The 25,758-nt window shown below is 38.9% G+C and overlaps 1 protein-coding gene across 1 annotated transcript in view; it reads left to right on the forward strand.

The window, feature by feature from the left end:
* Nucleotides 1-25,758, forward strand: part of LOC109446137 (phospholipid-transporting ATPase FetA) — an 80,539-nt gene that overhangs the window by 38,732 nt on the left and 16,049 nt on the right. Inside the window, 7 exon segments of the mRNA XM_074331529.1 lie at nt 179-417; nt 1,189-1,347; nt 3,463-3,551; nt 13,632-13,828; nt 15,978-16,186; nt 17,988-18,031; nt 24,275-24,440. Of these exon segments, the coding sequence (XP_074187630.1) occupies nt 179-417; nt 1,189-1,347; nt 3,463-3,551; nt 13,632-13,828; nt 15,978-16,186; nt 17,988-18,031; nt 24,275-24,440 (1,103 nt within the window).

Here is a 25,758-nt window from a genome sequence, read left to right on the forward strand (position 1 = left end):
TTCTTGAAGGGAGCAGGTGCCTCCTCCACGTTGGTTTGTGTTGCTTCAGCTTCTCTGGAGCATCTGTCCATGGGTTGGTTAAAGTAATGGCGATGTGTTGCAGGGAGAGAGGGGAGTGGGTGTGCTAACAATGGCTTCCTTGTAGAGCCGTCCCACCTCACCATTGTTCTTGAGAAAGAATAGTGGGAGTGACCCTTACGGCTCAAAGCTATAGCCCCAGTTCTGTTGGAAACATCTATTTTCTAAAACTCCATGAAGAAGCAGGGGAAGCTGGCCCTGTGCTGCTGTGTTGTGTATGTGTCCTGTACACTGGTGACAATGTCCTTTACTCTAGTGAAACCAACCTGAAAGTGAAGCAGGCTGTCTCAGTCACCAGTGAAATGGAAAATAATCTGCAGCTGCTGTCTGCCTTTAACGGTGAGTTAGGATATAAGTTTTCCACCCAAATTTTTATCAGTAGAAGTCTGATTAAATAAAGTATGGTACATTTGAACAGTGAATTCTACATAACTTTTAAAAAACGATATTCAAGTTGATATTTATTGACATGGAAAAAATAGTTACATTAATAAGTGCAAAAATATTACAATAGACTATGCATAGCATATGTAACATAAACTTGTTTTTGGAAACATACATGTTTATGAGAACATATATAGAAAAAACTTGGAAGGATGTGCTTCAAAAGGTTAATAGTACTTATCTCTAGGCAATGGGTGAATTTCACTACTCCTTTCTCATTTTAGTATTTTATACATATTTACAAAGGGCATATTTTCCTTTACTAATCCAGAAGAAGTCAAATTATTTTAACTTTGAAAAAAATACTAGGTTTGCTTTAACTTAAATAGTTTTTTCATTTCTTCAGATTCAGAACTCATATCATCTAGCAATAGTGATAGTGATAAGTTATCATGTGGGTTTTTCTCATCCAGATGACCCATGACTCTCTCTGGATAACCCATGTCACAAACAAAATTACTCTTCTTTGATGTCTAGAAACCTTTGTCTGCCTTTTTAAAGGGAGCTGGTGAGAAATGGGCACTACCTGAGAGAGGATAGGAAATAGATGTGTATATATTTTCAAAGAGGATGTTCTTTCCTCTTTTCTGTTAAGCCTCTTTCTATCCTGTTAGGAAAGGCCTAAGTTTACAGAGCCAGGACTCTTACTTCTTCATTTTTCTTCAGGAGAAATGAGGTATGAGTCTCCCAATAACAAGTTGGACAAATTCACAGGAATTCTGACTTACAAGGGAAATAGCTACTTCCTGGACCAGGACAAGCTGCTGCTCCGAGGCTGCGTCATCAGGAATACAGAGTGGTGCTACGGCTTAGTGATTTATACTGGTACGTCTCCCTGGAGCCACAGTCAGACCCCCGCCTACTGGGTTCAAGTCAGGGCCACAGTGTGGGTACTTAGTTCTCAGGATGTAGATATGGCACTCACATATCGGAACACTGTGGCTTTGGGACAGATAGAAAGGGAGGGAGGGAGGTGGGTGGATGGGTGGATGGGTGGATCATTTAAGAAAAAACTTTTTTCTTAGAAAAAGGTGACTGCTTTTTTTTTCTCAAGCACTGAGCTGCCTACATATTAGCTCTCCCTATGTTAGTGGAAGGCTTTGTGTTCCAAGGCCACAGGGCATTCATGAGTCTTTGCAACTATATCTGAACACAAGAGAAGACATGCATATAGAAGAAGTACACATAGAATTCACGTGTGAAAGGGGAGAGTATACACGTGGATTACTTCCATGAAGAGAGAATGAACATAGTGCTCATTATGGAGAAGAATATAAAATATAATGTGAAGGGTTCATGCCGGAGAAAAAGCACATGTGGATCATTAGCAGTGGCCCCTCCTAAAATGTCATTTAGAACCATAATCCCTTATACTTAGTGGGGATTTTCTTGGGTTATGATGTGGTTCAGGAAAGTGGAGGAACCTTCTGTGCTACCCTGTGCCCCTGGTGACAGTGGGCAGTGCTGACAACAACCATGAAAAGATGGGGAGTCCGAAGATAGCACTGAGGAAAATTCACCACAGTGTAAACTACTCACCTCAGAGCTCCCCTTTCGTAGAATTCTCTCCTGGACATGGGGGTCCTCACTTCTGTGGAAAATAATGAAACCCAAGCCCTAGAGAGAAGCTTAAGAGTCCAGGGCGGCCTTGGTGGAACTTTCTTCATTGACTCTTGACCTGTGGTGGCACCTTCTAAGCTGCCTAGTCCCAGACTCAAAAGGTGTATTTTCTTCATTGTATTTAAGCAGCTGCCCACTCACATTGCCACACATAAAAAGCTCATTTTTCAGCCAATTATTTTTTTCCCTAAAGCAATAGCAGTAAGGTTACCACCCAGCACGAATTTAGATAAGTTGCCCTCTGACCCTTGGTTGGTTCCATGGAATTAAAAACTCTCTGGGGGCTTTGAGAAGCTGAAAACAGGAGAACTGATGCCCCCTGAGAGCGTGTCGAGGTTCGCAGTGCCCACTGGAGGTGCTCCTCCTCCTGCGGCGCCCGAGTCCTTCTGTGACCTCCACATTCTTCCTGAAACCTGGGATAGGGGCAGTCTTTCCATGAACCCTTGGAAGATACTGTCCCTTGTAGTGTCAGTCCCTCACCCAAACTTCTCACTAGTCCAAGCCCTTCAAGGAAAGCTTAAAAGAAAAGAATGGCATAGCTTATGCACTGCATTCTCATTGTTTGTCCACATACCAGGACGTTCCAGCTCCCCCTATATGAACATTGAAGAAATTCCTTTATTAGAGTATGAATAAGAATAATAATCAGGTGGTAAAAGGCCAGAGAGATTGCTACTTACACTTTCTTCTAAACCTTTTATGTTTTCTCTGCTGCCGTATCTCTGGTCAGTAATTGCCCACTCTAGTCCAAGTGGCCATTAAAAGCTCTTTACTGCTACTTACTACCTGCCCTGTCATGGAGAAATATGGAGTCTCTGTCTCTCAGCCTTTGCAAAGAAGTCTCAGCTCCCCAGCTTCCATCTCAGAAGAAATCACTGCCATTGCCTTTTCCTTTCTCCCTCTCCTAATTATAGAAACTTTAAATAGAACCTGGTCCCACAGTGGGCTTCCTCAAAAGAAGGTGGGGCTCTCTATCAGGAAATCCATTTTCTAAGCTCAGTAAACCAGATGGTGATGAGAGAGAAGCCTGTGGCTCCCATTCTCTCTTCACTCGTCTGTGAAAGATTGCACTACCGAAGAGGCTGCAAAGAGAGGGCTCAGCATTGCTGCACTTTGAAAAAGTAGTTGGGATTATCCTTAGACACAAATTTTCTGTTCTTTGACTTATTGGCACCAACTATGAGCCTTTCTCCAGGGCTGTATCCCCTTGCACTGGAAAGAGGTTTGATTAGGTGATCATGAAGGTACGTTTCAAGCCAATTTCAAGTCTCTGAGTAGGTTCAGTGATTCTAAGAGTTGATGTCTCCTTGTTTCACTTAGGGCCAGATACCAAATTAATGCAGAACACTGGAAAGTCCTCCTTTAAACGGACACACATGGACCATCTCATGAATGTCCTCGTGCTCTGGGTAAGTTAAAGACTTTTTTCTGTTTCTTTGCAAATAGACATACTTCCCTTCCTCCCATGGGAGTTACTGGTATTTCCAACTCGGAATTTAGTTGTTTGAAAATCCCAAGCTGTTTTCAGGACCCTACATGCTAACGTCTGAAGCAGAAAAGAACTGAGCCAATTGATAAGGGATTCTCTAGTTTATACCTCTGTTGTGGAGGACAGTTTTGTTTAAGGTGGATCATGGACCCTGCTTTAGAAACTAAGACACATTTTTATTTTCTCATAACCTGTTTCACTCATGACCTCTTTAATAAAAACTTACTTAGACTAATAGAACATGTTACTTAAACTGATGATTTTCAAACTCTGTTTCTTTAGAGGAGTCTAAGGGTTGCTACAGGGGGAAGAGAAGGAGATCAATTGAATTTGGTCCTGGCCTCCATATTCTGAAGTTCCTGCTTCAAAAAGAGCAGCTTCACATGAATCTGTTCTGTAAGATTTCAGTTAGAAAATAGAGGATTCTGCTGCTAAGAAATGAAATTTGAAAAGCACTATAATAGGGGTGGCTGGTCGCTCAGTGGTTAGTGCAATGCTCATAACACCAAGGTCGCTGGATCGATTCCCACATGGACCAGTGAGAAGAAACAGCTTGAGCTTGGAACTGGGCCACCGGTGGGCAGCCAGTGGTTCAGTGGTTAGAGCAAGGTGCTCATAACACCAAGGTCGCCAGTTCGAGTCCCGATTGAGCCAGTGAGCTCAGCCCTCCACAACTAGATTGAAAACAACAACTTGACGTGGAGCTGAGCTGCTCCCCCTACAACTAGACTGAAAAACAACGACTTAACACCCTGGAAAAAAACAGTTTCCCAATACTGTATTCCCAAAAAAAAAAAAAAAAAAGCAGTACAGTAGATAGTAGATAATAATCAGCCTTGATAATAGGAGTTTAAATTGAAGACTAAATAATCAATTACTTTATTTCCATGCTATCATTTACAGGTTGCCTTTATTCTTGTTAGATCTAAACGGATTATTTATTCATTTATACAATTTCTTTGCACAACCAAACTGTTCTAATGCTGCCTATACTTAGTTACATGACTTTTCATTTTTATTTTTACTCTGTTGCTTAGACTTTGAAAATTCAAAAATGCCTTTTATTTCTGTACATTTCTCACAAAAATCTGAATTATAAACTACCTGTTCTCCATTTATGATGGGAAATAGCACATTTCTTTTTCTAAGTCTTTTGGATTTAGTAAAGGGGGTTTTAGAAAATTAGAAAGTTTTACTCAGCTTTGAGACCAAAAACTAGTGTCCACTATCTTTCTCTTCTACTATTTGCATAGCTCTCAGCAGTTGAAACAAAGTAGCATTTCCCAGTTTCTTTTTTTTTTTTTAATTTTATTTTTTTATATTAGTTTCAGGTGTACAAAACAACATAATGATTAGACATTTACACCCTTCACAAAGTGATACCCCTCCAAGTCTACTACCCCTCTAACATCGTATATAGTTGTTACAATTCCATTGACTTGATTCCCTATGCTGTACTCCACATCCCGTGACTGTATGTGTGTATATATATATATATATATATATATATTACTATATATGTGTGTGTGTGTGTGTGTGTGTGTGTATAATTGTAGTTGACATTCAGTATTAGTCTACTTCAGCTTCAGGTGTCCTGGTTTCTTAATGAAGAAGACAATCACAGTTGAGAATTTAGGAAGGCGACATAGGCAAATATGCCTTTGACAATATTGGAACATATATCATTAGAAAGTAGGTTGAATCATTTAGCCTAGGCTTTTGTTCAAAACAGGACATTCCCCCATATGCCTAGGAAGGTTCAACTAGTTGTTTACCTGTCTGAAGGGCAGTGATAATACTTGACATCTGTAGAGGGAGTTTAATTTCTTAAAATATTTTCACATCACTCACTCACTAACTGTAGCCTCACTACATCCAAGATCAATAAGCAAGTCGAGAAGTGTTCGCTACTTGACAAACATGCACATTGAGATACAGTAAATATAAATATCATAAATAAAACCCCACAGAAAAATAATGGCAAAGATAGGTCTATGACTCATCGAGTCATCGATCATATTTATTGATAATCTCTTATGTACCCGATATGTGCCCAATGTTAGAATCGTAAGGATGGGTAAGACCTGTGTCCAGGTCTCAAGTGTACAAATTCACTTTGGGGGGTAGGGCATCAATATGTGCCAGATGCTTTACATACATAATTTTATTTATTAAATCACATCTATCCATCTAGGCATCAGTTTTCAGGGTTAATGCTATTTCTGCTATACTTGCTATCTCCCTGGAGATACAAAATTAAAACACATGACAACTCCTGTTTAATATGGCAGATTGACCATATGAAGAAACATAAAATTAAAAAGAAGATTCTAAAAGCTTCCAGGGAGAAATAAAAGGTCATATACAAGGATCAGGAGTCAGAATGGCATTGGCCTTCTCAACTGTAACAGTGGAAGGTCAACGTCAGTGCCTTCAAAAGTCTGCCAGAAAATTATTTGCAGCCTCTAATCCTAAATCCAATGAAACTACCAGTAAAATGCAAGTGTAAAGAAATTTCCCTATATCCTTCCATGGCTTGCTTCTTTTTCATCATTCAATGTCACCTTTTCAGAGAAGCCTTCTCTGTCACCCTATCTAAAGTCGCCATCCCCACCAAGACCTTTATTCTATTAACCTGTTTTATTTCCAAAAAAAAAAAAAAAATGTACTCATTATGTATCCTCTCTTAGGAAGCTTCTAGTGTATACTCAAGCAAAACAAGAGAGCAGCCCAAGAAAGACAACATGGAAAGCAGGAAACATGGGAACAGTAGATGGAAGTCCTAGGATGATAGCTGAATAGCAGGCCTAGAGAACGGCAGTGCAGATCAGAGCAGGAGTACAGAGGGATCCACAGTGCCAGTCTTCAGAAAGAGAATGTAGTTCTCTGCTCAACCTCTCACAAGGTAGAGGCAGCAGAGAGGTGGTGTAAATTCCAGGGGCAGCTAAGCTGACAGAATAGTTTGCTATAAATTCCTACATTTATCAGGTCATTCATTCACTCTTTCCTTCAGAAAGTATAAAATATTATCTGGGGTCCTATGTTCACTTTTGGGCATCCAGTTGAAGCAGGACATCAGAACTTCCTGTTCAAATCTGATGACATGACTATAAAGAAGTACAAACAGGAAATAAATGCCTAACAGCTGTGACCGAGGATGAAGAACCATGGGCAGACCTGAGATGCTGATGAGTTTTTGGAAGGCAGAAAGTAGATGGATTGTACTCATAGATAAACCAGAGTAGTGAAAGCTTCAGTGGAACTGCATTCTTCTTGATAGAGTTCAAGAGTAGATAGAGCTCCACGCTACAGTCAGCAGGTATGGAGAGCAGGAATGGGACGTGGGGGTAATAATCAGGATAATTCATTTTAAAACTGCCTGTAAAACATGAGCAACAATTGACCCTCTGTACCATCCTGCCACACCTATAAGCATACATGTAGCAATAAGAAACATGTTTACCTTCCAGTTCAAAACAAAGGAAGTGCTTTCTAAAGAAATTTAACAATCTATCTGCAGAGTGCTGGAGCTTCTAACATGGTGTCGTCACTTGATAGTAAAACCCACTTTATTTTATATTCGAGGGGCTCAAGTTTGCCTGCAAGCTCCTTGTGTAACCTAGGATGAAACCTGTCAAACCACACACACTACCTATCTATACAGAACTCATGCTTCCATCTTTCCATTCAGGAGAGTGGCCTGTTGGGGAAACAAAATTAACTAAAGGAAACAAAACCAACCAACCAACCAACCAAGGAAACAAATTGCTCTTTTACTCATATTTTTAAGTGGACTAGAGGGAAATCAGGAGCACAAGAGAGGAGTATAAGGATGAATAAATGGAATAACTGACCCCAGAATAAACAGCTTATAATTCAGGGAAGAAAAAAGACCTTTCAAAAAATGATTACTCTTCTGAGAAGAAGCAATTACATAAATAAAATAAGAATCATTTGCTAAAAATAAGGGGAGAAGCAATCTAAGAACAACAGCAACAAAAAAGAATTTTGAAAAGTAAAAATTGCTGAAATTAAAAAGCCATAAGAGGGCTGAAATAAAGAGTCCAAAAATTCTCCTAGACCATAAAACAAAAAGACCAAGAGATAGAATATATGATATAAATACTTTTTTTTTTTTTAAATGGAGGGCCAAACCAGGAACCTGCCAATTCATCTACCAGGAGTATCAGAAAGAGAAAATAGAAGGGACAACAATGTCAAAGAAATAATAGAAGAATATTTCCTAGAGTTGAAGAAGGATACAAATTTCAGATTTAAAACATCCGTTAAACATAATGAGACTTTAGAGCTCCAAGAGTATAGAGAAGTCCCTCAAAGTGTTCACAGAGATAAGAAAAAGGTATCAACAAAAATGAGAATTAGATTGGCATCAGAGTTCTCACCAACACCACTGGGTCCTAGAAACCAGTATGGTTATACCTTCAAAGTTCTTAGTGGAATTATTTATTTATTCTAGATATTTATTCTAATAATATATAATAAATTAATAATTCTAATCATTTGACCTAGAAATCTACATCCAGGCAAACTACAAGTCAAATGAGAAAGCAAACCTGTTTCTATCTTAGGACCTTTACCCTGCTGTCAGTGTCTGCCCCAGGTCCTGCCATGGCTTGCTGCTTTTTCATCATTCAACACCACCTTTTCAGAGAAGCCTTCTCTGTCACCCTATCTAAAGTCGCCACCATCATCAAGACCTTTGTTACACTATAAACCTGTTTTATTTTCCTCACAGCACACAGTACTAATCACATTGTGTTTTTCCATTTCTTAACTTGTCTGTTGTCCTCCTATCCCCACAGAATTATAAACACTGTGAGAGTGAGGACATTGTCCTTTTTCACCACTATATCCTCAGTCCCTAGAACTATGCCTGACACATAATAGGAGCTTCATTATTATTTGTTGAGCTATTGAAAAAAGTGAATATCTGAGCTACCAAATCAATGAGCCTCTAAGGGAGCAGTTATGTCATATTCATCTCTATGTTCTTGGGAGTGCCTTGCACAAAGGAGTGCTCAGGAAGTATGTTTTACATGGTTATTAAATGAAGAAATGTTCTTGAATGAGCCAGGTTCTTATCAGCTCAGTGGTTTGTTTATGTGGTATTTTTGCCAGGACATTGTCAATGTAGTTAGGTGTAATGCGCTCCCGTTTCTTGAAGCTGAAGCAGAAATCCTTCCTGATTTAAATGCTTTTTCCCATTTTTGGAAATGTTTCTTAGGGGAGAATCTGGCAGACACAGGAAGCGTGGTTAGCAAATTGGCTTCCTGATGAGCCCACAGCTGAGCTGGAGTTTGATCCCTCCTCTTTCCCCAGTGACCAGAGCTCACAGTGACAATGTTTTCTGAACTCTAGTCTGTTAAGTGGGAGTCTATTCGTGGAACAAAGAACCAGAGTGCTTGAAACTGGAGTGGTGCCAGAAATCCAGGACATGCTTGTGGGGTAGGGCACGACAAACAGCCAGATGTGAAGGGCCAAAGGATCAAGGACTACCTTCTTTTTCCAGGCTGCCTATGGAGCCTGGGAGCCCCACTGTGACAGTGATGGCCTTACTTCTCCATCAGTTTTGGCACGAGGGACAAAACTGAGTATCACTTTCAACCTTTACTGGAACCACTTTTTACTAACCCGGAGGCTCTCTGCTCTTGGGTCTGACTGGCTCTGGTAATAAACAGTTAACCTCGGGTTTGTAGCAACAACCAGCTTTTTGTTTTTCCTATAGAAAGGAAGCAAAGTGAAGCCTTAAGATTAAATGCCAATCAACTCTGTCACAATATTGAGAACCACAGAACATCCGCTAGGACTTAGAAAGCCTCGGATGTCAGGAAAGACTCCGGGGATGAGGAAAGAGCAGACTGTGTCCTGCCCCTGCAGGCCTCATGCTGATGGGGAAGCCTTGCCCTCTGAGGCTGGGGCTGATAAAGGTCATTTTCTTGGCTCAATCTGAGAAGAAAGATCTGGATCTGGGGGACTCATAGTATTAACAGTGGAGGCAGGGCATTCACTGGAAACCATGGGTAATTCTCAGTTACAGACAATAGGTATGGAGTGGAGATATTGAAGGTCACCCTGTAATTTTCTCCCACAGCTTTGGACAGTTTCAAATTATTTTTTCTAATGATGTATAATAAATAAATAAATTTATATTTATAAATAAATTATAATAGTAATCATTTATTCTAATAATTTTACCTTCCCCATTTTTCCCCACTGGAGCTGATGAAGTAGGGCCTAGAGAAGTGGCAGGTAGAAGAATATGGCCTCACATTTAATATTGGCCATACAGATTATCCAAAAAGGAAGGCAAGGACAGTAGACCTCATCACTGAGGTTTGGTCAGCCCCAGGAGGGTAGCCTTGCTTTCACATGCCTCATTGAAGAGAAGGACGGGGAAGTGAGAGTAAGATTGAAAAGGAAGGGCTGTATGACCTCAGAGAGACCAACGCAAAGAGCTGAACTACTCAGTATGAATCTGCATTAGGCTAGGAATAAAAGCAGATTTTAGTCTGTTTTATCTCAATCCTCCCCTGTTGTGTTCTCTCCCATCCCTCACCGAACTCTCAAATCTCACATATTAAATGATTTCAAGGATTTATTGTTAAATTTTTAAGTGATAAAGGTATTGTGATTATGTGTTTAAATAAGATCCTTTAAAGATATATATTAAACTATTTATGGATAAAATGATATAAGCTGAGAAATTTGTTTAAAACAAAAAGGAGGGCAGGGGAATAGGAGGTTTGGATAAAGTAAGACTGGCCATGAATTGATAATTGTTGTAGGTGGGTGATGGGTACATGGGGATTTGTTGTACTATTTATATACCTTAATATGTGTTTGAAAATTTCCATAATAAAAAGTTTTTTAAAATGTCACTTTCTGAGTAGATTTAGAGGTGGCTAACAATAATGTCACACGTCTTCTCTAGAGGCATGAGGCCATATAATGCTGGTAGAATGTAAAATTGTACAACCACTTTGGAAAACTTTTGGTAGTTTCTTAAAAAGTTAAATATAAATTTACTGTAGGACCAAGCAAGTCAACTCTGAGATATTAACAAAGGAAATGAAAGCGTATGTCCATGCAAAGTCTTACACACAAATGTTCAGTGCAGCTTTGTTTGTAATAGTCAAAAGCTGGAAATAACCCAAATATCCAATAAAAAATAAATTAGTAAACAAATTGTGTAGTATCCATTCAATAGAATACTACTTAGCAATAAGAAGAAATGAACTTTGGTAGATGCAAAAACATGAATGAATCCCAAAATAATTATGCTGAGTGAAAGAAGCCAGACAAAAAAGAGTATATACTATATGATTACATTTAATAAAGATTTTTTTTCCAACTTTATTAAGATATAATTGACATTTAACGTTGTGTAAGTTTAAGGGGTATCACATAATGATGTATATATATATAATGTGTGTGTATATATATATATATATATATATATACATACATATCTCAAATATATCTCGATATGGTTTCCATAATAAGGTTAGTTAATACATCAATCACCTCACAAAGTTGTAATTTTTTCTGTGGTAAGAATTTTTAAGATCTACTCTCTTAGCAACTTTCAAATATACAACAATTGTTGACCATAGTCACTATGCTGTACATTACATTCCCCAAACTCATTCATCTTAGAACTAGAAATTTGTACCCTTTGACCACCTTCACCCATTCCCTCACCTACCCCGGCCCCTGGCAACCACCCATCTGCTCTCTGTTTTTATGAATTTGTATTTGGTAGATTCCACATGTAAGTGAAATTATACAGTATTTATCATTCTCTATCTGACTTATTTTACTTAGCCTAATGCCCTGAAGTTTTATCCATGTTGTCACAAATGGCAGATTTTCCTTCCTTTTATGGCGGAATAGTATTCCATTGTATATGTCTATATAATACCACATTTTCTTTCTTTATTCATCTGTTGATAGATACTTAGGTTGTCTCCATGTTTTGGCTATTGTAAATAATGCTGCAGTGAACATGGGAGTCCAAATAACTCTTGAAGATAGTGATTTAATTTCCTTTGGATATATACTCAGAAGTGGGATTGCTGTTTTTATGCCAGTACCATATTGTTTTGATTGCGATAACTTTGTAATATAGTTTGAAATCAAGAAGTTGTGTTGCATCCAGCTCTATTCCTCTTTGTCAAGATTGCTTTGGCTATTTTGGGCCTTTTGTGATTCCATACAAATTTTAGGATTGTTTTTCTATTTCTGTAAAAAATGTAATACCATTCGAATCTTGATAGGAATTGCATTAAATCTTTAGATAGCTTTGAGTAGTATGGACATTTTAACAATGTTAATTCTTCTAATCCATGAACGTAGGATATCTTTCCACTTATTTGTGTCTTCTTCGTTTTCTTTCATTAATGTCTAAATCCCACTTGATCGTGGTGTATGATCCTTTAATGTGCTGTTGAATTTGGTTTGCTACTATTTTGTTAAGAAGTTTTGCATCTATATTCATCAGGGACATTGGCCTGTAGTTTTCTTTTCTTGTAGTGTCCTTGTCTGGGTTTTGTACCAGTGTAATGCTGGCCTTGTAAAAGGAGTTCCAGAGTGTTATCCCCTCTCCCCCAAAGTTCTTTTCTGTACATAGTTCTCAAGTTTGACTTATTTCTTTGCTTCCTTGCCCCTCTATGCCTTTCTCTCTCAACTTAATGGCAAGAAAGTTGGTTATCTGGAACAATAATCTTGGGTAAGAAGGTACCTTTATTTTTATTTATTTATGTTCAATTACATTGACATTCAATATTATATTAGTTTCAGGTGTACAGCATAGTGGTTAGACATTTATATAATTTACGAAGTGATCCCCACCCCAATTGGTCTAGTACCCACCTGGCACTATATATCGTTAATACAATATTATTGACTGTATTCCCTATGCTGTACTTTACATCCCCTTGACTAGTTCATAACTACCAATTGGTACCTCTTAATCCCTTCACTTTTTTCACCCAGCCCCCAACCCCCCTTCTATCCACAACCATCAGTTTATTCTCTGTATCTACGGGTCTGTTTCTATTTTGTTCGTTTATTTTGTTTGTTTGTTTTTCAGATTCCACATATAAATGAGATCATATGGTATTTGTCTTTCTCTGTTTGACTTACTTCACTTAGTATAATAAGAAGCTATCGTCTTTAATATCAACTTTGCTTCCAGGCAAAATTCTGTTGGGAAGGATTATTGGACCGTATATGCTTAAGATCTTAATCTTATCTCTTCCTTTTTGGTATCTAAAAGTAACAGACTTTTCTAGTCCTTTGATGAACCAAATGTCTCTGTTCCTTTTTATTTCTGCTTACTAATTGGCCAATTATGTTCCTAGTTCAACTCTTTCTTTTAAAACCTTGTCAAAGGCAGTCAACACATATTAATATTCTAATTCCTTCTAACCACTTAGAGTTATATAGTCTCAGCAGGCACATGGTTCTGCCTTTACATTTTACCAGATTCTTTACTGTTGATGTGATTGCCTTATTTTCAGCCTTTTATATCAGTTTCTTACCACCCAGCCACCCCAACTGCTAAGCCAGTACCACACATTTTAGACTTTTGTTAAAGCAGCACCTCACTTCAATAATGGAGCAATTAAGAGGTTGTGTTGGGAACTAGTTCAAAACCTCTTAGTAGCTAAAATACTTCTCCACTCTTACTATCAAGCTCCTCTTCTATTATTAAAAGAGGGGTATTATAAATGTAAATTAGATAATATATATAAAGTACTTACCACAGTTCCTGGCAATTAATAATTAATATATTTTAGTTACTATCATCTCCCTTCAAAATCTCAAGGATAGCCCCTGCCCTAGAGCCTATGAACTGCAGGCCCCTGCCCTCCAAAAAGAGAGAGAAGCTTTGTTGAGAAATAAGGCTCCAAAAGGGAGAACTGAAGCAGCATATGCCTGGGATAAAGTGTTAATTTAATTATTTTTTTCCCCCTAGATTTTCCTGTTTTTAGGCAGCATATGTTTTATCCTAGCAATTGGACATGGCATTTGGGAGAGCAGGACAGGCTACTACTTCCAGAATTTTCTACCGTGGAAAGAATATGTGTCTTCATCATTTGTCTCTGCCACCTTCGTATTCTGGTCTTACTTCATTATTCTCAACACCATGGTGCCTATTTCCCTCTACGTCAGGTAGGCTTCTTGGATCACTTTGGGTTACAGGTAGAGCAGTGATTTCATACTTCCTGCTTAATTCCCCTACTAGAGTATCGACTTTTAGAAAGCATACACTGTGTGCTCTTTCACTCACTACTTTCCACAGTGTGTACAAAACACTCTGAGAACTATCTGAAGACTGTGTAAATGTTTCCCATAACCAGACTACCATGCTAGATACTGTGTGGGTTATACAAAAAGAAAATTATCCCTCCTCAAATAGCTTATAATGTAAGTGACTAAATAAGACATACAAGCACATGAAATAATTAGAAAAAATACACACAGACTATGTGAGGCTAAAGCACAAGCCCGGCAGCCCATAGTTTATCAATGAGACAGTCCAAATATTCACTTGTAAATCAGTTAGTCAGAACTCAGAAAGCATTTTCCCACAGAAATAATGTGGCAAGTGGTAGGTAGGTGTAATTGTGACCTAAGTTCTGGTTCCTAAGAGTTAGAGAGTAGAAAAAGAGGATGTCTTCTTCTGCCTTTTCACGAGCACCATGGACAAAAAATTGAAATAAGTAAAATAAAGCTTTACTATACTCTGATCTTCTTTTTCTATTTTCAACATTCTCTGTTATGTCCACATACCCCAAACACAATTTCACATCTCTCTTTCCAGGTTTCCCAAACCCTGCACTGTGGCATTCCAACCCAAAGCACCTTACATAACTAAGTTAGCTTATTAATTTAACAACTATCTGTTGAGCATTTACTGTGTGCCAAGCACTATATTAGGTACTAGAGAAAGAAACATGAATAATAAGAGAGCCCTTTCTCTAGATAAGCTTACAACATAGTCATGGAAACAGATACCTAAACAATTATGGTACAAATATGGGTAATTACATAATAGAAATATATATGTGAACGCTACAGGTACCTGGAAAAGGAATGGATTCGTTCTGCCTGGAGAGGGTGAAGGGTTTACAGAAAAAGCTAATAATCAAACTGCTAATTGAGAACTCACCAAGCAGAAGATAGAAAAAGAATACTGCAAGCAGAAAGATCAGCATGTACAAAAGTTTGGAGGTTTTTAAAAGCTTGATCTGGTCATAGAACAGTGAACAGCCTAGACTTACGTGTTAGGTGGTAGCTTCGGATCAGATCCAGGACAGCCTGAAATGCCAGACTAAGGACTTTGGATTTTGTTCTGAAAGCCGCAAAGATCTAAGGAAAGAAATACTATGATTAAGTGTTTGGGTTTAGAGAGATTGACTGCTATAGCGGCTGGTATAGTGAAGGAAGAGAGGTCACAACACATGAGGACCAGAAGAGTCGGTAACGTGGGCCTGAGCACTCCTTCCTCCCCTCAAACAAAAACCCCTTCTCGCAATGTGACTGTCTCAGACAGGGGTTACTAACGAGGCAATCTAAACTAACACATAGTGAGTATGAAGGATGTTAGGAAGAAGGCCCCTTAGAAGTCTTCACTGTTTTACAATGAAGATGCTTGTTAACTGTAAAGAATCTATAAGGCATGTCATTTGGAATAGAAAGGGAATATGACAAAGGCAAGAGGGAAAAGTCAGATAAAATGAAGAGGAGGGAATTAGGAGGGGAAGCTACCCCACAGGCAGGCTGGCTCTACCTGGAAATGTATCCGAGTGTCAGCTTCTGTAAGCCGTTTCTGATTTTCACTGATCCTTCCCTTCTTCTGAAAAAAGAAGCTCTGTGTGTTTCAAATTTCTCTTCCCCACCAATGGATTTGCATGACAGCAGCAATAACTGTCCAATTAAGCCTAGGCAAACTTTTTATAAGTTAGCTCTTAATACTATCAGGCCTTGCATTGCTGCAGAAGTTCAAAATTTGTGACTTTTCCTAGATACATTTTGGAAGAAGAAAGAGTGAAAGGGAGATATGCCTCAACAAAGTTAATCAAGTATATCGGTATCCAAATGGTAATGCCTTGAGTGATAATGGTCAAAGTCAGAACTACAATGGGTTGGCTGGTGGGAAGGGTCCTATGATCCAAGACTGATGGTAGGTTCCCAAGGAAGATACTCTGATTTTCAGATACTGACGCTGGCCCACCACAGAACTCATAAGGAGACCAGGATCAGGTATTTGCTTGTCCTGCTCTGACCCAAGACCCTTCTTTTCTTGCTTTCTCCTTAGTGTTGAAATAATAAGATTGGGCAACAGTTGTTATATCAACTGGGATCAGAAGATGTTTTACGCACCAAAGAACGCACCAGCACAGGCTCGCACCACCACCCTTAATGAGGAGCTCGGCCAGGTCAAATATGTGTTCTCCGACAAAACAGGGACCCTGACTCAGAACATCATGGTTTTCAACAAGTGTTCTATTAATGGGACCTTGTATGGTATGCATGCCTTCCTGCTTTCTCAGGCCCGGGAGCCGTTCTGCATATTGTTTTTATCCAGCTCTAAATCTGTGTGCCTCTGAAATACACATTTTCCTCTTATTCTCACAACCTCCTCTATTCACTAAGCGAAGATCATTTAGCCCATTCATTTCTAACCAAAAAGTACTTGTTTAGCACCTTGTAGATACAATCCATCATGTTAGACATGGAAAATACCAAGATGTACAAACTTTATCTCTGTCCTCGAGGAATTCCCAATGTCTTGGGAATGTCAGTTCACTCTCATTAAATCAGATGGTGCAACCAGCATATTACTGAAGCTGCTAGCTTCTGATTCTCCCTCAGACCAATAAACAGTCTTGAGGGAAGCCATCAAAGGGTAGTCAGGGTTTGCTCAGTGTCTCCCATGCCCAGTTCCACATTTACTTTGTGGCTTAATCATATCTTGTTTTTGTGTGAAGTTGTCCTGTCAGTGACATTCATGCCCTGTGCTAACTAGCAGAGGAAGGTGATCACATCTAAAAAGCGCGAGCGCATGGGATGTTCTTCTGACATGATGGAAAAGCCTTGAAACTAGAGCTGTGGTCGTTGCACAACATTGCGAATGCCCTAAATGCCCCTGAGTTGTACACTTTAAAATGGTTAGCTATATGTTATGTAAATTTCACCTCAGTTAAAAAATAATTTAAAATTTTAAATTAAAAAAAAAAACTAGAGCACTCTAATATTTCCTATTACCCCTGCCAAACAAGGTTTCATATGTATAAACTCTGAAAGCTTATTTTTGGATGAATTGATTTGGGTGAGGATCTTAATTCTCTGGCTTATTTAAGACCTTACTATACACTGGGTAATGTTGAAAAGGGTCGTGGGTGTTTCTGTACTTGGGCAGACTGTGTTCCACCCCCATTCTGTCCTAGAATCCTAAATATTCTAGCCCAATTATCACATCTCTTCTAGGTAACTGTTCTGACTGGGGGGCATCCTGAGGTACTTAAGTCTCTCATAGATCCAGTGACTAACTTCCAGCCTCACCTCACTCACAGTTAAGGGAAAAGAGTTGAGACCCAAGCAGATGCCTTCTTCTTATCATTGGCTTGGGGAAAGGAGCTTAAACAGAAGCACTAAGGGCTGGGTGGCCTGAGGGCATTTGAGGCAGCTTGACTGGAAATCTAAGATGTTAGAATCAGTAGAAATAAGCTTTTAAAAACCCTCCTTTAAATTACCATATAACTCAGTAACTCCATTCCTAAGTATATACAAAAAAAAAAAAGATTGAAAACAGGGATTCAAACAGATAGATATATGCCAGTGTTCATAGCAGCACTATTCAGAATAGCCCAAAGGTAGAAGCAACTTGTGTGTTCATCAACAGGTGAATGGATAAACAAATTGTGGTATATTCATACAGTGGAATGTTACTCAGTCATAAAAAGTAATTAAGTTCTGACACATGCTACAGCATTGATGGTCTTGAAAACATTGTGCTAGGAGAAATAAGCCAGACACAAAAGGAAGCATTGTGTGGCAAATTCATAGACAGAGAAAGTGCATTAGAGGTTCCAAGGGGCTGGGAATTGGGAGGGATGGGGAGTTTCTGTTTCGGATGCTGAAAAAGTTTTGGAAATATGTAATCGTCATTGTTGCACCACATTGTGACTGTAATTAATGCCACTGAATTGGACACTAAAATATGTTTAAAATGGCAAATTTTGTATATATTTTACCACAATTTTTAAAAAGGTAAACCCTTCTTTAAAACCCTTGTGAAGTCTCTGCTCTGTTTATTCACCAACAGGTGCTGTGTATGACAAGAATGGAAAGAGGGTGAAAGTCTGTGAGGTGAGTGAGGACAGCTCCCTGTGAAATGCCTGGGGGAGCTGAGTGAGGTCGCTCTGCATAGCAGCATCGGGAACACAAGTTGGGACTCCCTTAGCCCTTGAAATATGGAAGCTTTCCTTGGCCCCATAATATCAGGAAGCATTATATAAGTGACCTATGTGTATTTGAGGGGATTTGGGTTTGTGTTTTGAAATGGAAATAGCTTTATTGATTTTTTTTGTTTGTTTTAAAAATAATCTGTGCGCACTATAAAAAAATCCAGACAATACAGAAATGTATGAAGAGGAAAGTTCAAATCATTCAATCCCATTTAGATAACCAATGTAAAATTTGGGGGTATATCCTTTCAGCTGCTTTTCATATGTACATATACATACACATTTACATCTAGATATAGTAGGTAGGTAGGTAGATAAAAAGAGAGAAAGGGAGGGAGGAAAGAATCATAGCATACATGCTATTTTCAGCCGCCTTTTTATTCACTTGACACTATATTGAGGTCCTCTTTCCATGTCCTCTTTCCAGTAAATTGAGGTCTGCATCATCATTTTGAATTGAGTGTTGTATCCTATATTATTGCTTATACCTTAATGTATTTAACCAATCCTTATTTTTATTCCATTTTCTTTTGCTATTATACATAAATAGCATTGTCGTAAACACCCTGGTACATACATTTTTGTCTCCTCTTCTAGTAATTACTTCCTTAGAATAAAGTCTAAGAAGTGAAATTGGTTGATCAGAGGGTAGCCACATTTTTAATGGATTTAATATTACCATATTGCCCTCCAGTCAGAGTGCATCAATTTATAATCCCACCAAAAATATATGAGGATTCCTTTTTTCTCATATCCTGTCAGTACTGGGTATTAACAATGTTTTAATCTTTAGAAACTTAATTAGTGAAAAATGGTATTTAATTTACCTTTCTTTGATTAATCAGGTTGAATCATTTTTATGTGCTTATTTTCTTTCCCTTTCCCAATCATTTTATTACCCATTTTATACATTGCTTGTTCATATTTTTTGCTTTTTTTCCTTATTTGAAAGTGCTCTTTATATAGTAAAAATAACAACTTTTCCTTTGCCTAGCACATATGTTGCAATTATTTTTCCCATTTTTGTCTTTCAGCTTTTGTTTTAATATTTTCTGTGTAGAAGTTTTTAATTTATGTAATCAATCTATCAGTCTTTTTCTCTTATAGCTTCAGAATCTGTGACATGCTCAGTAGTCTTAACCCACACAATTACAAAAATATCTTCCTATTTATTCTTCTTATTCCAGCTATTACATTTTTACTGTTTTCTCCTGTGTTGGATTTCAGGTTTTGTTTATGGATTTGATTTTAAGCATCTCTTCATAGGGCTTTCTGTTACCCTCGGAGTACTCCTCACCCTATCCCTTTCCTACTAGAACCTATTCCAAACCCTTCGCCACTTGACTTATGCACCAAACAGCTAACTCTAGTTCTCAGCTACTGCCTCCCTCTATCCATCCAGAGATTGGGACGGGAAAAGGAAATCAGTGTTTTGCCTTAAATCCCCTACCAGGGAGTCTGCTAATGACCTTAGCAATATAAACAAAGTTACAGCTTTTAGGGAGTAAATTGTTACCTTGGAGTCTCTTTCCCCTACTTCCTCCTTCCACTACTTACTGGCTATAGCAGATCTTCCACTGGATGGTTGGATTCATTGTTCTCTTGTAAACAAACTTAGAACCTCATCTCTTCATAAAAATGTGACTTGAAACGTGACTGTCCCTGAGAACACCCCTTTGCCTCCAGTTCTCACACTCTGCATCCCAAACCTCACAGGTATTGTTTTCATTATCCTGTGCCACTTTTAAGCCATTCCTATTTTCCCCTCATGTAATCTTTCTTCCTGTGCTGCTTGTGACTTCTGGCTGTGCTCCTCTTTCACTCTTCTTGTCATTGACATCTACTAATCTTCTGGCTTCGTTACCTCATTCACTGGGGACTTTGAAACTTACCTCGTATTTTCCCTCTCTTACCCCAATCCCTGCTATTATCTTAGGTGGTATTGGTTTCTTTATGAATGAGCTATCACCATAGATGCTTTCAAATTTCTGAAAGAATATGTCGTTTAGTTGACCTCTTGGACTCAAAAAATAAAAATAAAAAAACTATGTCATCCATTTCCATGTCACCATCCAGATTTGTACTGCCCTGAAACTGTAAACTCTCTTGTCAGGATCTGTGATCACAAACCTTATTCCTCTGTCTCTCTCAGTACTTAACTCCTAGTATGCCTGCTTTTCACAGATTCACAAACCCTCAGCTCTCCTTTTCTCCAGTCTTTCAATCCCCTGTGACTTTACTTCCTTTTCTGTCTTGCCCCCATCTGTGCTCAAGATCACAAAAATCCTTAGTACCTTACTAGTCCTCTTCCCCACCCCCAAACACCTTTAATCACCCAACAAATCTCAACCTTGAATTAACCAAACTGTCTTCCCTTCTGTGTTCCTAACTCAGAGTGCCAAGCTGTTGTGGAGATCACAAAACCATTACATATTCAGAGACTTCACCTCTTCTGGGCTCCCAGCCACTGTAATCAGCTTAATTCCTAACTCTCCATTTAAGCTATTCCAAAATTCACCACTCTTGGGCCTTCTACCACATGCCAATATGCAGCAAATGATAACGCCTTCTACTTTTCTGAGAAAAATCCAAAGTATCAGCTAAATATATTTTCTGTACATACATCAACACCTACCTTCAGTCTCAAAAAAAGTATCACTTTCTCTTTTAATACTAATTTCTTTATGTATTCTGATTCCATCCCTTCCTACTTCTTCAGGCGCCTCAGTCAATCCCATATTCTCTCTTTATTAATATCTGAAAGTTATCCCCTAGTGATTCTTTCCCCTCAGCTCAAGTCTTTTCTTTCTTTTAAAAAATACTGACTACATCCATACAATGGAATATTATTCAGCAATAAAAAATGGGCTATCAAGCCATAAAAAAAGGAAGAACTTTCATGCATATTGCTAAGTGAAAGAAGCCAATCTGAAAAAGCTACATACTGTATGATTCCAATTATATGACATTCTGGAAAAGGTTAAAACTATAAAGACAGTAAAAAGATGAGTGGTTGCCAGGAGTTTGGGGAGCAGTGGCGAGAGGGATAAAGTAATGGAGCAGGGGAAGTTTAGGGCAGTGAAACTATTCTGTGTGAGAACCATTATGGTAGGTTCATCACATTATGCATTTGTCAGAACCATAGAACTGTACAATGCAGAGTGAACCCTAATGTAACTATGGACTTTCGTTAATAATCATAATAATGTATCAATATTGGTTCGATTGTAACTAATGTAAGACGCTAACAGGGGAAACTGTGGATGGAAAGGAGAGAGGGAGGTCGTGGGAGCTCTCTGTAGTTTCTGCTCAGTTTTTCTGTAAACCTAAGATTACTCTAAAAAATAGAGTATTAATCTAAATTTAAATAAGTGGGTTAAAATAACCCTTAGTCCATTAACCAGAGGTAACCACTACTAATAAATTTTTATATCTATTTTATTCATATTTTTTAAAAAGTACTTGGGCCCTTTCCTTCATCCTGTATTATCCTCTCGCCAGTATCCATCTCCACCAGCAGTGCCAATTATTCATTGAGTATCAGCCATATGTCAGACTCTGAATAGGTGCTAAAGTTTCAAGGAAAACAGGAGACTTGTTCTCTACCTGCATGGAGTTGACAGACCAGACAAGGAGTCATATACATAAACAGGCAATTATAGCAGTTTCTAACTCCTCGCCTTTCATTCATTTTCCAACCAGTCTCTGTCATCAGACTCCGTCTTATGTCCACCGAAACTATCTTGCCAAGGTTACTGAATGACTGCCTTGTTGGTAAGCTCTTACCCAGCTCCTCCGCAGACTTTTTTTAAGTTGAGTTTGCCCTGTTGGGTGCAGATTTTAACACTTAAACTCCACTTTCTCTTAAAGCTCTCTTGTCCCTTGACTTTTGTTAAATAACTCTCTTCTTGTTTTTTCTCATCTTCCTGTCTCCTTGCTTTTTCTCACCTCATTGGCCATAGGTGCTGATGTTCCCCAGGGTTCTATTATTGTACCTCTTCTCCATCTGTACATCTCCCTGGATAATCTCACGTATTTACATGGCTTTCACTACCACCTACTCACTGCCACCTCCAAATCCATATATCCAAGGAACCTTTGATAGCTCTCTCCCCGTCCATGGTGAAAGCTAAAGATATCCTATAAAAACTGTCTGTAGTTATGTCATAGCATCTCAAAGAGTTTCCTCAATTGCCACATCTTACCCTCCACTTCCTCTCATCTGGTATCCCCAGTTTCCATCCTTTTGTCTAGTACCTGAATTTGCCTTTCAACCTTGTCTAACTGATTTTTAATTGACTTATAATTTCGGAGTTGTTCATGAATACTGCCTCTCAGATCATGCTGTACTGCAGCTCCAGGACAGTTCTATCTCAGCCCTTCACCTAGCCAGGTCTAGTATTCTCAAACATTACTGGTCTGGAAGGGAAGGTTAGAAACTAGCTCAGCTCTCTTAACTGAGTTTCAAAACTGTATATGCCTGTTTTCTTTACTACCTGTATGTCCTTCACGTATCTCCAATACAATCTGTCAAAAACTTCAGAAACCTCAGATCATAAACATCCTCAATACCTTACTAGCTGGGTATCTTACCTATCTCTGTGAATGGTCTTACCATCTATCCAGGGGCCCAATTTGGAAATATAACAGTATTCCTAGCTTTTCTTTCTTTCACGCTTCATATCCATGTTGTATCAATTCTACCTCCCAATTCAAACCATCCCATTAATTTAATATTTATTATCACAACTTCATCATTTCTCTTGTGGATTACTGAATGGTATCCTAATTGGTCTCCCTGCTTTTTGTCTCGCTAGTTCTAACATATTCTCCATGCTGCTACCAGAAGACTTCCTCTGACACAAATCCAATTATGTCACTTCCAGCAGAAAATTGCTGTGACTCCCTGTTGCATATAAGATGCTAATGCAGGGTCTGCTTCATGGCTGCCTCTCCAATTTATCTCTCATCACTCACCAGCTTCTAGTTTCAAAGAATGTGCCAGTACATTATATAGCCTCAGGGGATGCTATATGAGGATTTATCTTAAATTGCTAAACCCACAAACTTCCCACAGCAACCAACTCTGTGGTTGGCCAGGGCTCGGTCTTGTCTCTGGACCTGACCATACTTCCTCTCTGCTGTGACAAAACTCCCTCTATACAGGATATAGAAAAGAGCCCACATGGCTCGCTGCAAACTTCTCTTACCCCAACATAACACCAAGCAGGACAAGTGTGTCTGTACTTGATATATTGGGGCCCAGCCCAAGTAATACCACAACTGCAAAGAACTGGAGAAATATCCTTGAGAGTTCTGGTATGGGCTGAAGAAATCTGTTAATATCACACTCCAGGGTGGGGATAAAGAGCCGTAGGGCCAAACTAAACCAGAAAAAAGTGTTTACCCAAGGAGGCTATCAGCTTCCTCACTGAAACGGAGAATGAGAGTCATAGCAGACAAGGTCATAGCCAGAAAAATGGTAGTGAATATTAGGTCCAAAGGTTGAGTCAAAGTCAAGGACCATGAGGGTTAGAAGCAGGAAGGAGTCAGGTCAAGTAAAATGTTTCAAAATTAAATCTGTGAACAAGTACTACGTATGTATTGAAGATTCCTTGTTACGCAGCCTTGCCTCTATTTTGCAATATTCGTCTCCAGCCCCCTTGTGGCGTTAAATATCACAGTGATGCCAGGACTCAGTTCTCTTCCCAGCTCCCAAAATCAGGCAGAGGACAGCCAGAGACAAGCATTTTTCCAGACACCATTTACTAATATGGAGGAGCAGTTACCCCCTCATATTCTCAGGTTTAATTGTCATGGATTTAGGACTTGGAAGAGTAGAGACTAAAGCTGGCCATTGATTGTTCAGAATAGCTGGGGGAGAAAGGGTGCAAGAAGGGTCTTCCAAGCAGTACTTAGCTTGTCTTCTGTGGGGTGGATCTTTTCTGGCCCAAGTGCATAGATGTGGTCCAGGTCAAAGCTACAAAGGCCTTAGAAACCAGTACAGAGTCTCCTCCATTTATCTTGCTTTTCTCTTCCCACCCTCTTAAGAGTTCTCATCACATTCCAGAAATTGCCCCCAAATTGACCTTCTGTAAAACATCAAGCTGCTGCTGAGAAGTTTGTTCTGGCTTGTGTGTTCCAGACAACAGAAAAAGTCAGCTTCTCCTACAACAAACTGGCTGATCCTAAGTTTTCATTTTATGACATGACTTTGGTGGAAGCAGTGAAAAAGGGAGATCGCCAGGTGCACTTATTTTTCCTCTCACTCTCATTGTGTCATACCGTGATGTCAGAAGAGAAAGTGGAAGGTGAGAAAGGGCCCGAGGCCTCATGATCTGAGAATACGTCATAGAGTCTAGGCTGGTTGCAGGTGAGGGTGGTTTGATATCATCTGTAACGGCTTAATCGAAGAAAGAACTTCCTAACAGGAAGCGTTATCCAGCAATGGAATGGATAGTTAAGACAAGTAGTGAGCTCCTAGTCACTGGAGATATTCATGTAGAAAGCAATCTGTTGGTCTTAAAGAAGATTCAGTCATTGGATAGGGTCAAGCTTGGTGCCATGTAGGGGCCTCCTGATCTTGAGACTCTGATGTCCTGTCGTAAAGTCCACCCGAATTGTTCCCAAGATCAGCCCACTATGTCTGACAGGACTTCCCTGAAGAATGAGTTGAGTCATCCTTTTGTTACTTCACAATTTAAAGGTGTCCCGACATGTTCTAGTTCCCTTATTAACCAAATATGACTATATCATCCCTGAATTTATCAAAGCCTTTTTTAAGAAACAACGAGAAATGACTGATTATAAATTAAGAAGATTTTTTTCCTTAACAAACAAGAATTTAAGCAACCAGATAAATCATCCTTTAAAGTCAATGGACTACCATTAGTGACACCTTATATTTGTACATCACTTTGCAGTTTTATAAATTGCTTTCATTTATATTATCGCCCACAATCTTCACAACAGCCCTCTGAGGTAAGCAGAAAAGAAATATTATCCTAGTTTTGAAGGAAACTGAAGCTAAAAGAGATGAAATGATTTGCCTAAAATCCTACAGCTAAGAATAGCAGGGATGAGATAAGAACCCAAATTTTATGTCTCCTGGCCCCATGCGCTCCCATCCCTCCACAAGTCTCCCTGGGCCTGACATTCCAACAATTGCTATTACTTGAAGCATATTTTGACTTGTCTTTGTTTACAGGTAGGAAACACATAAGAAAATAGTCTTATTGTCCCAGAGATATAGTTCATGTCGGACCTAAAATTATACTCCCCCACCTGCCTCATTCACAAGTATGAGACTCTGATGATGCTTAACTGGTGTTTAGAAATTAAAGTGTCCTTAAGAAGAGAAATCATCCAAAATATACCTCAGGTTGTGGTGATATTCTAAAAGAGGAGCTCAAGAAGTGTCTTGAGTAATAGAAAACTGAATGACTGATTCATCAAAATGAATCATTTAGCTTCCCAAGGTGAGAGTTTCGAAGGTGACAGGACAGTACTGATTCATATATATATATTGTTTATTAAACCATCAATATTATCTTGCAGCAGTATTTATTTAAAGTTTGGACCGTCTTATGCAGGAGCACTTTATGCAGGGCCACCTGCATGAGACTCACC

Source organism: Rhinolophus sinicus, linkage group LG04 (assembly GCF_036562045.2).
Source record: "Rhinolophus sinicus isolate RSC01 linkage group LG04, ASM3656204v1, whole genome shotgun sequence".
Lineage (NCBI taxonomy): Eukaryota > Metazoa > Chordata > Mammalia > Chiroptera > Rhinolophidae > Rhinolophus > Rhinolophus sinicus.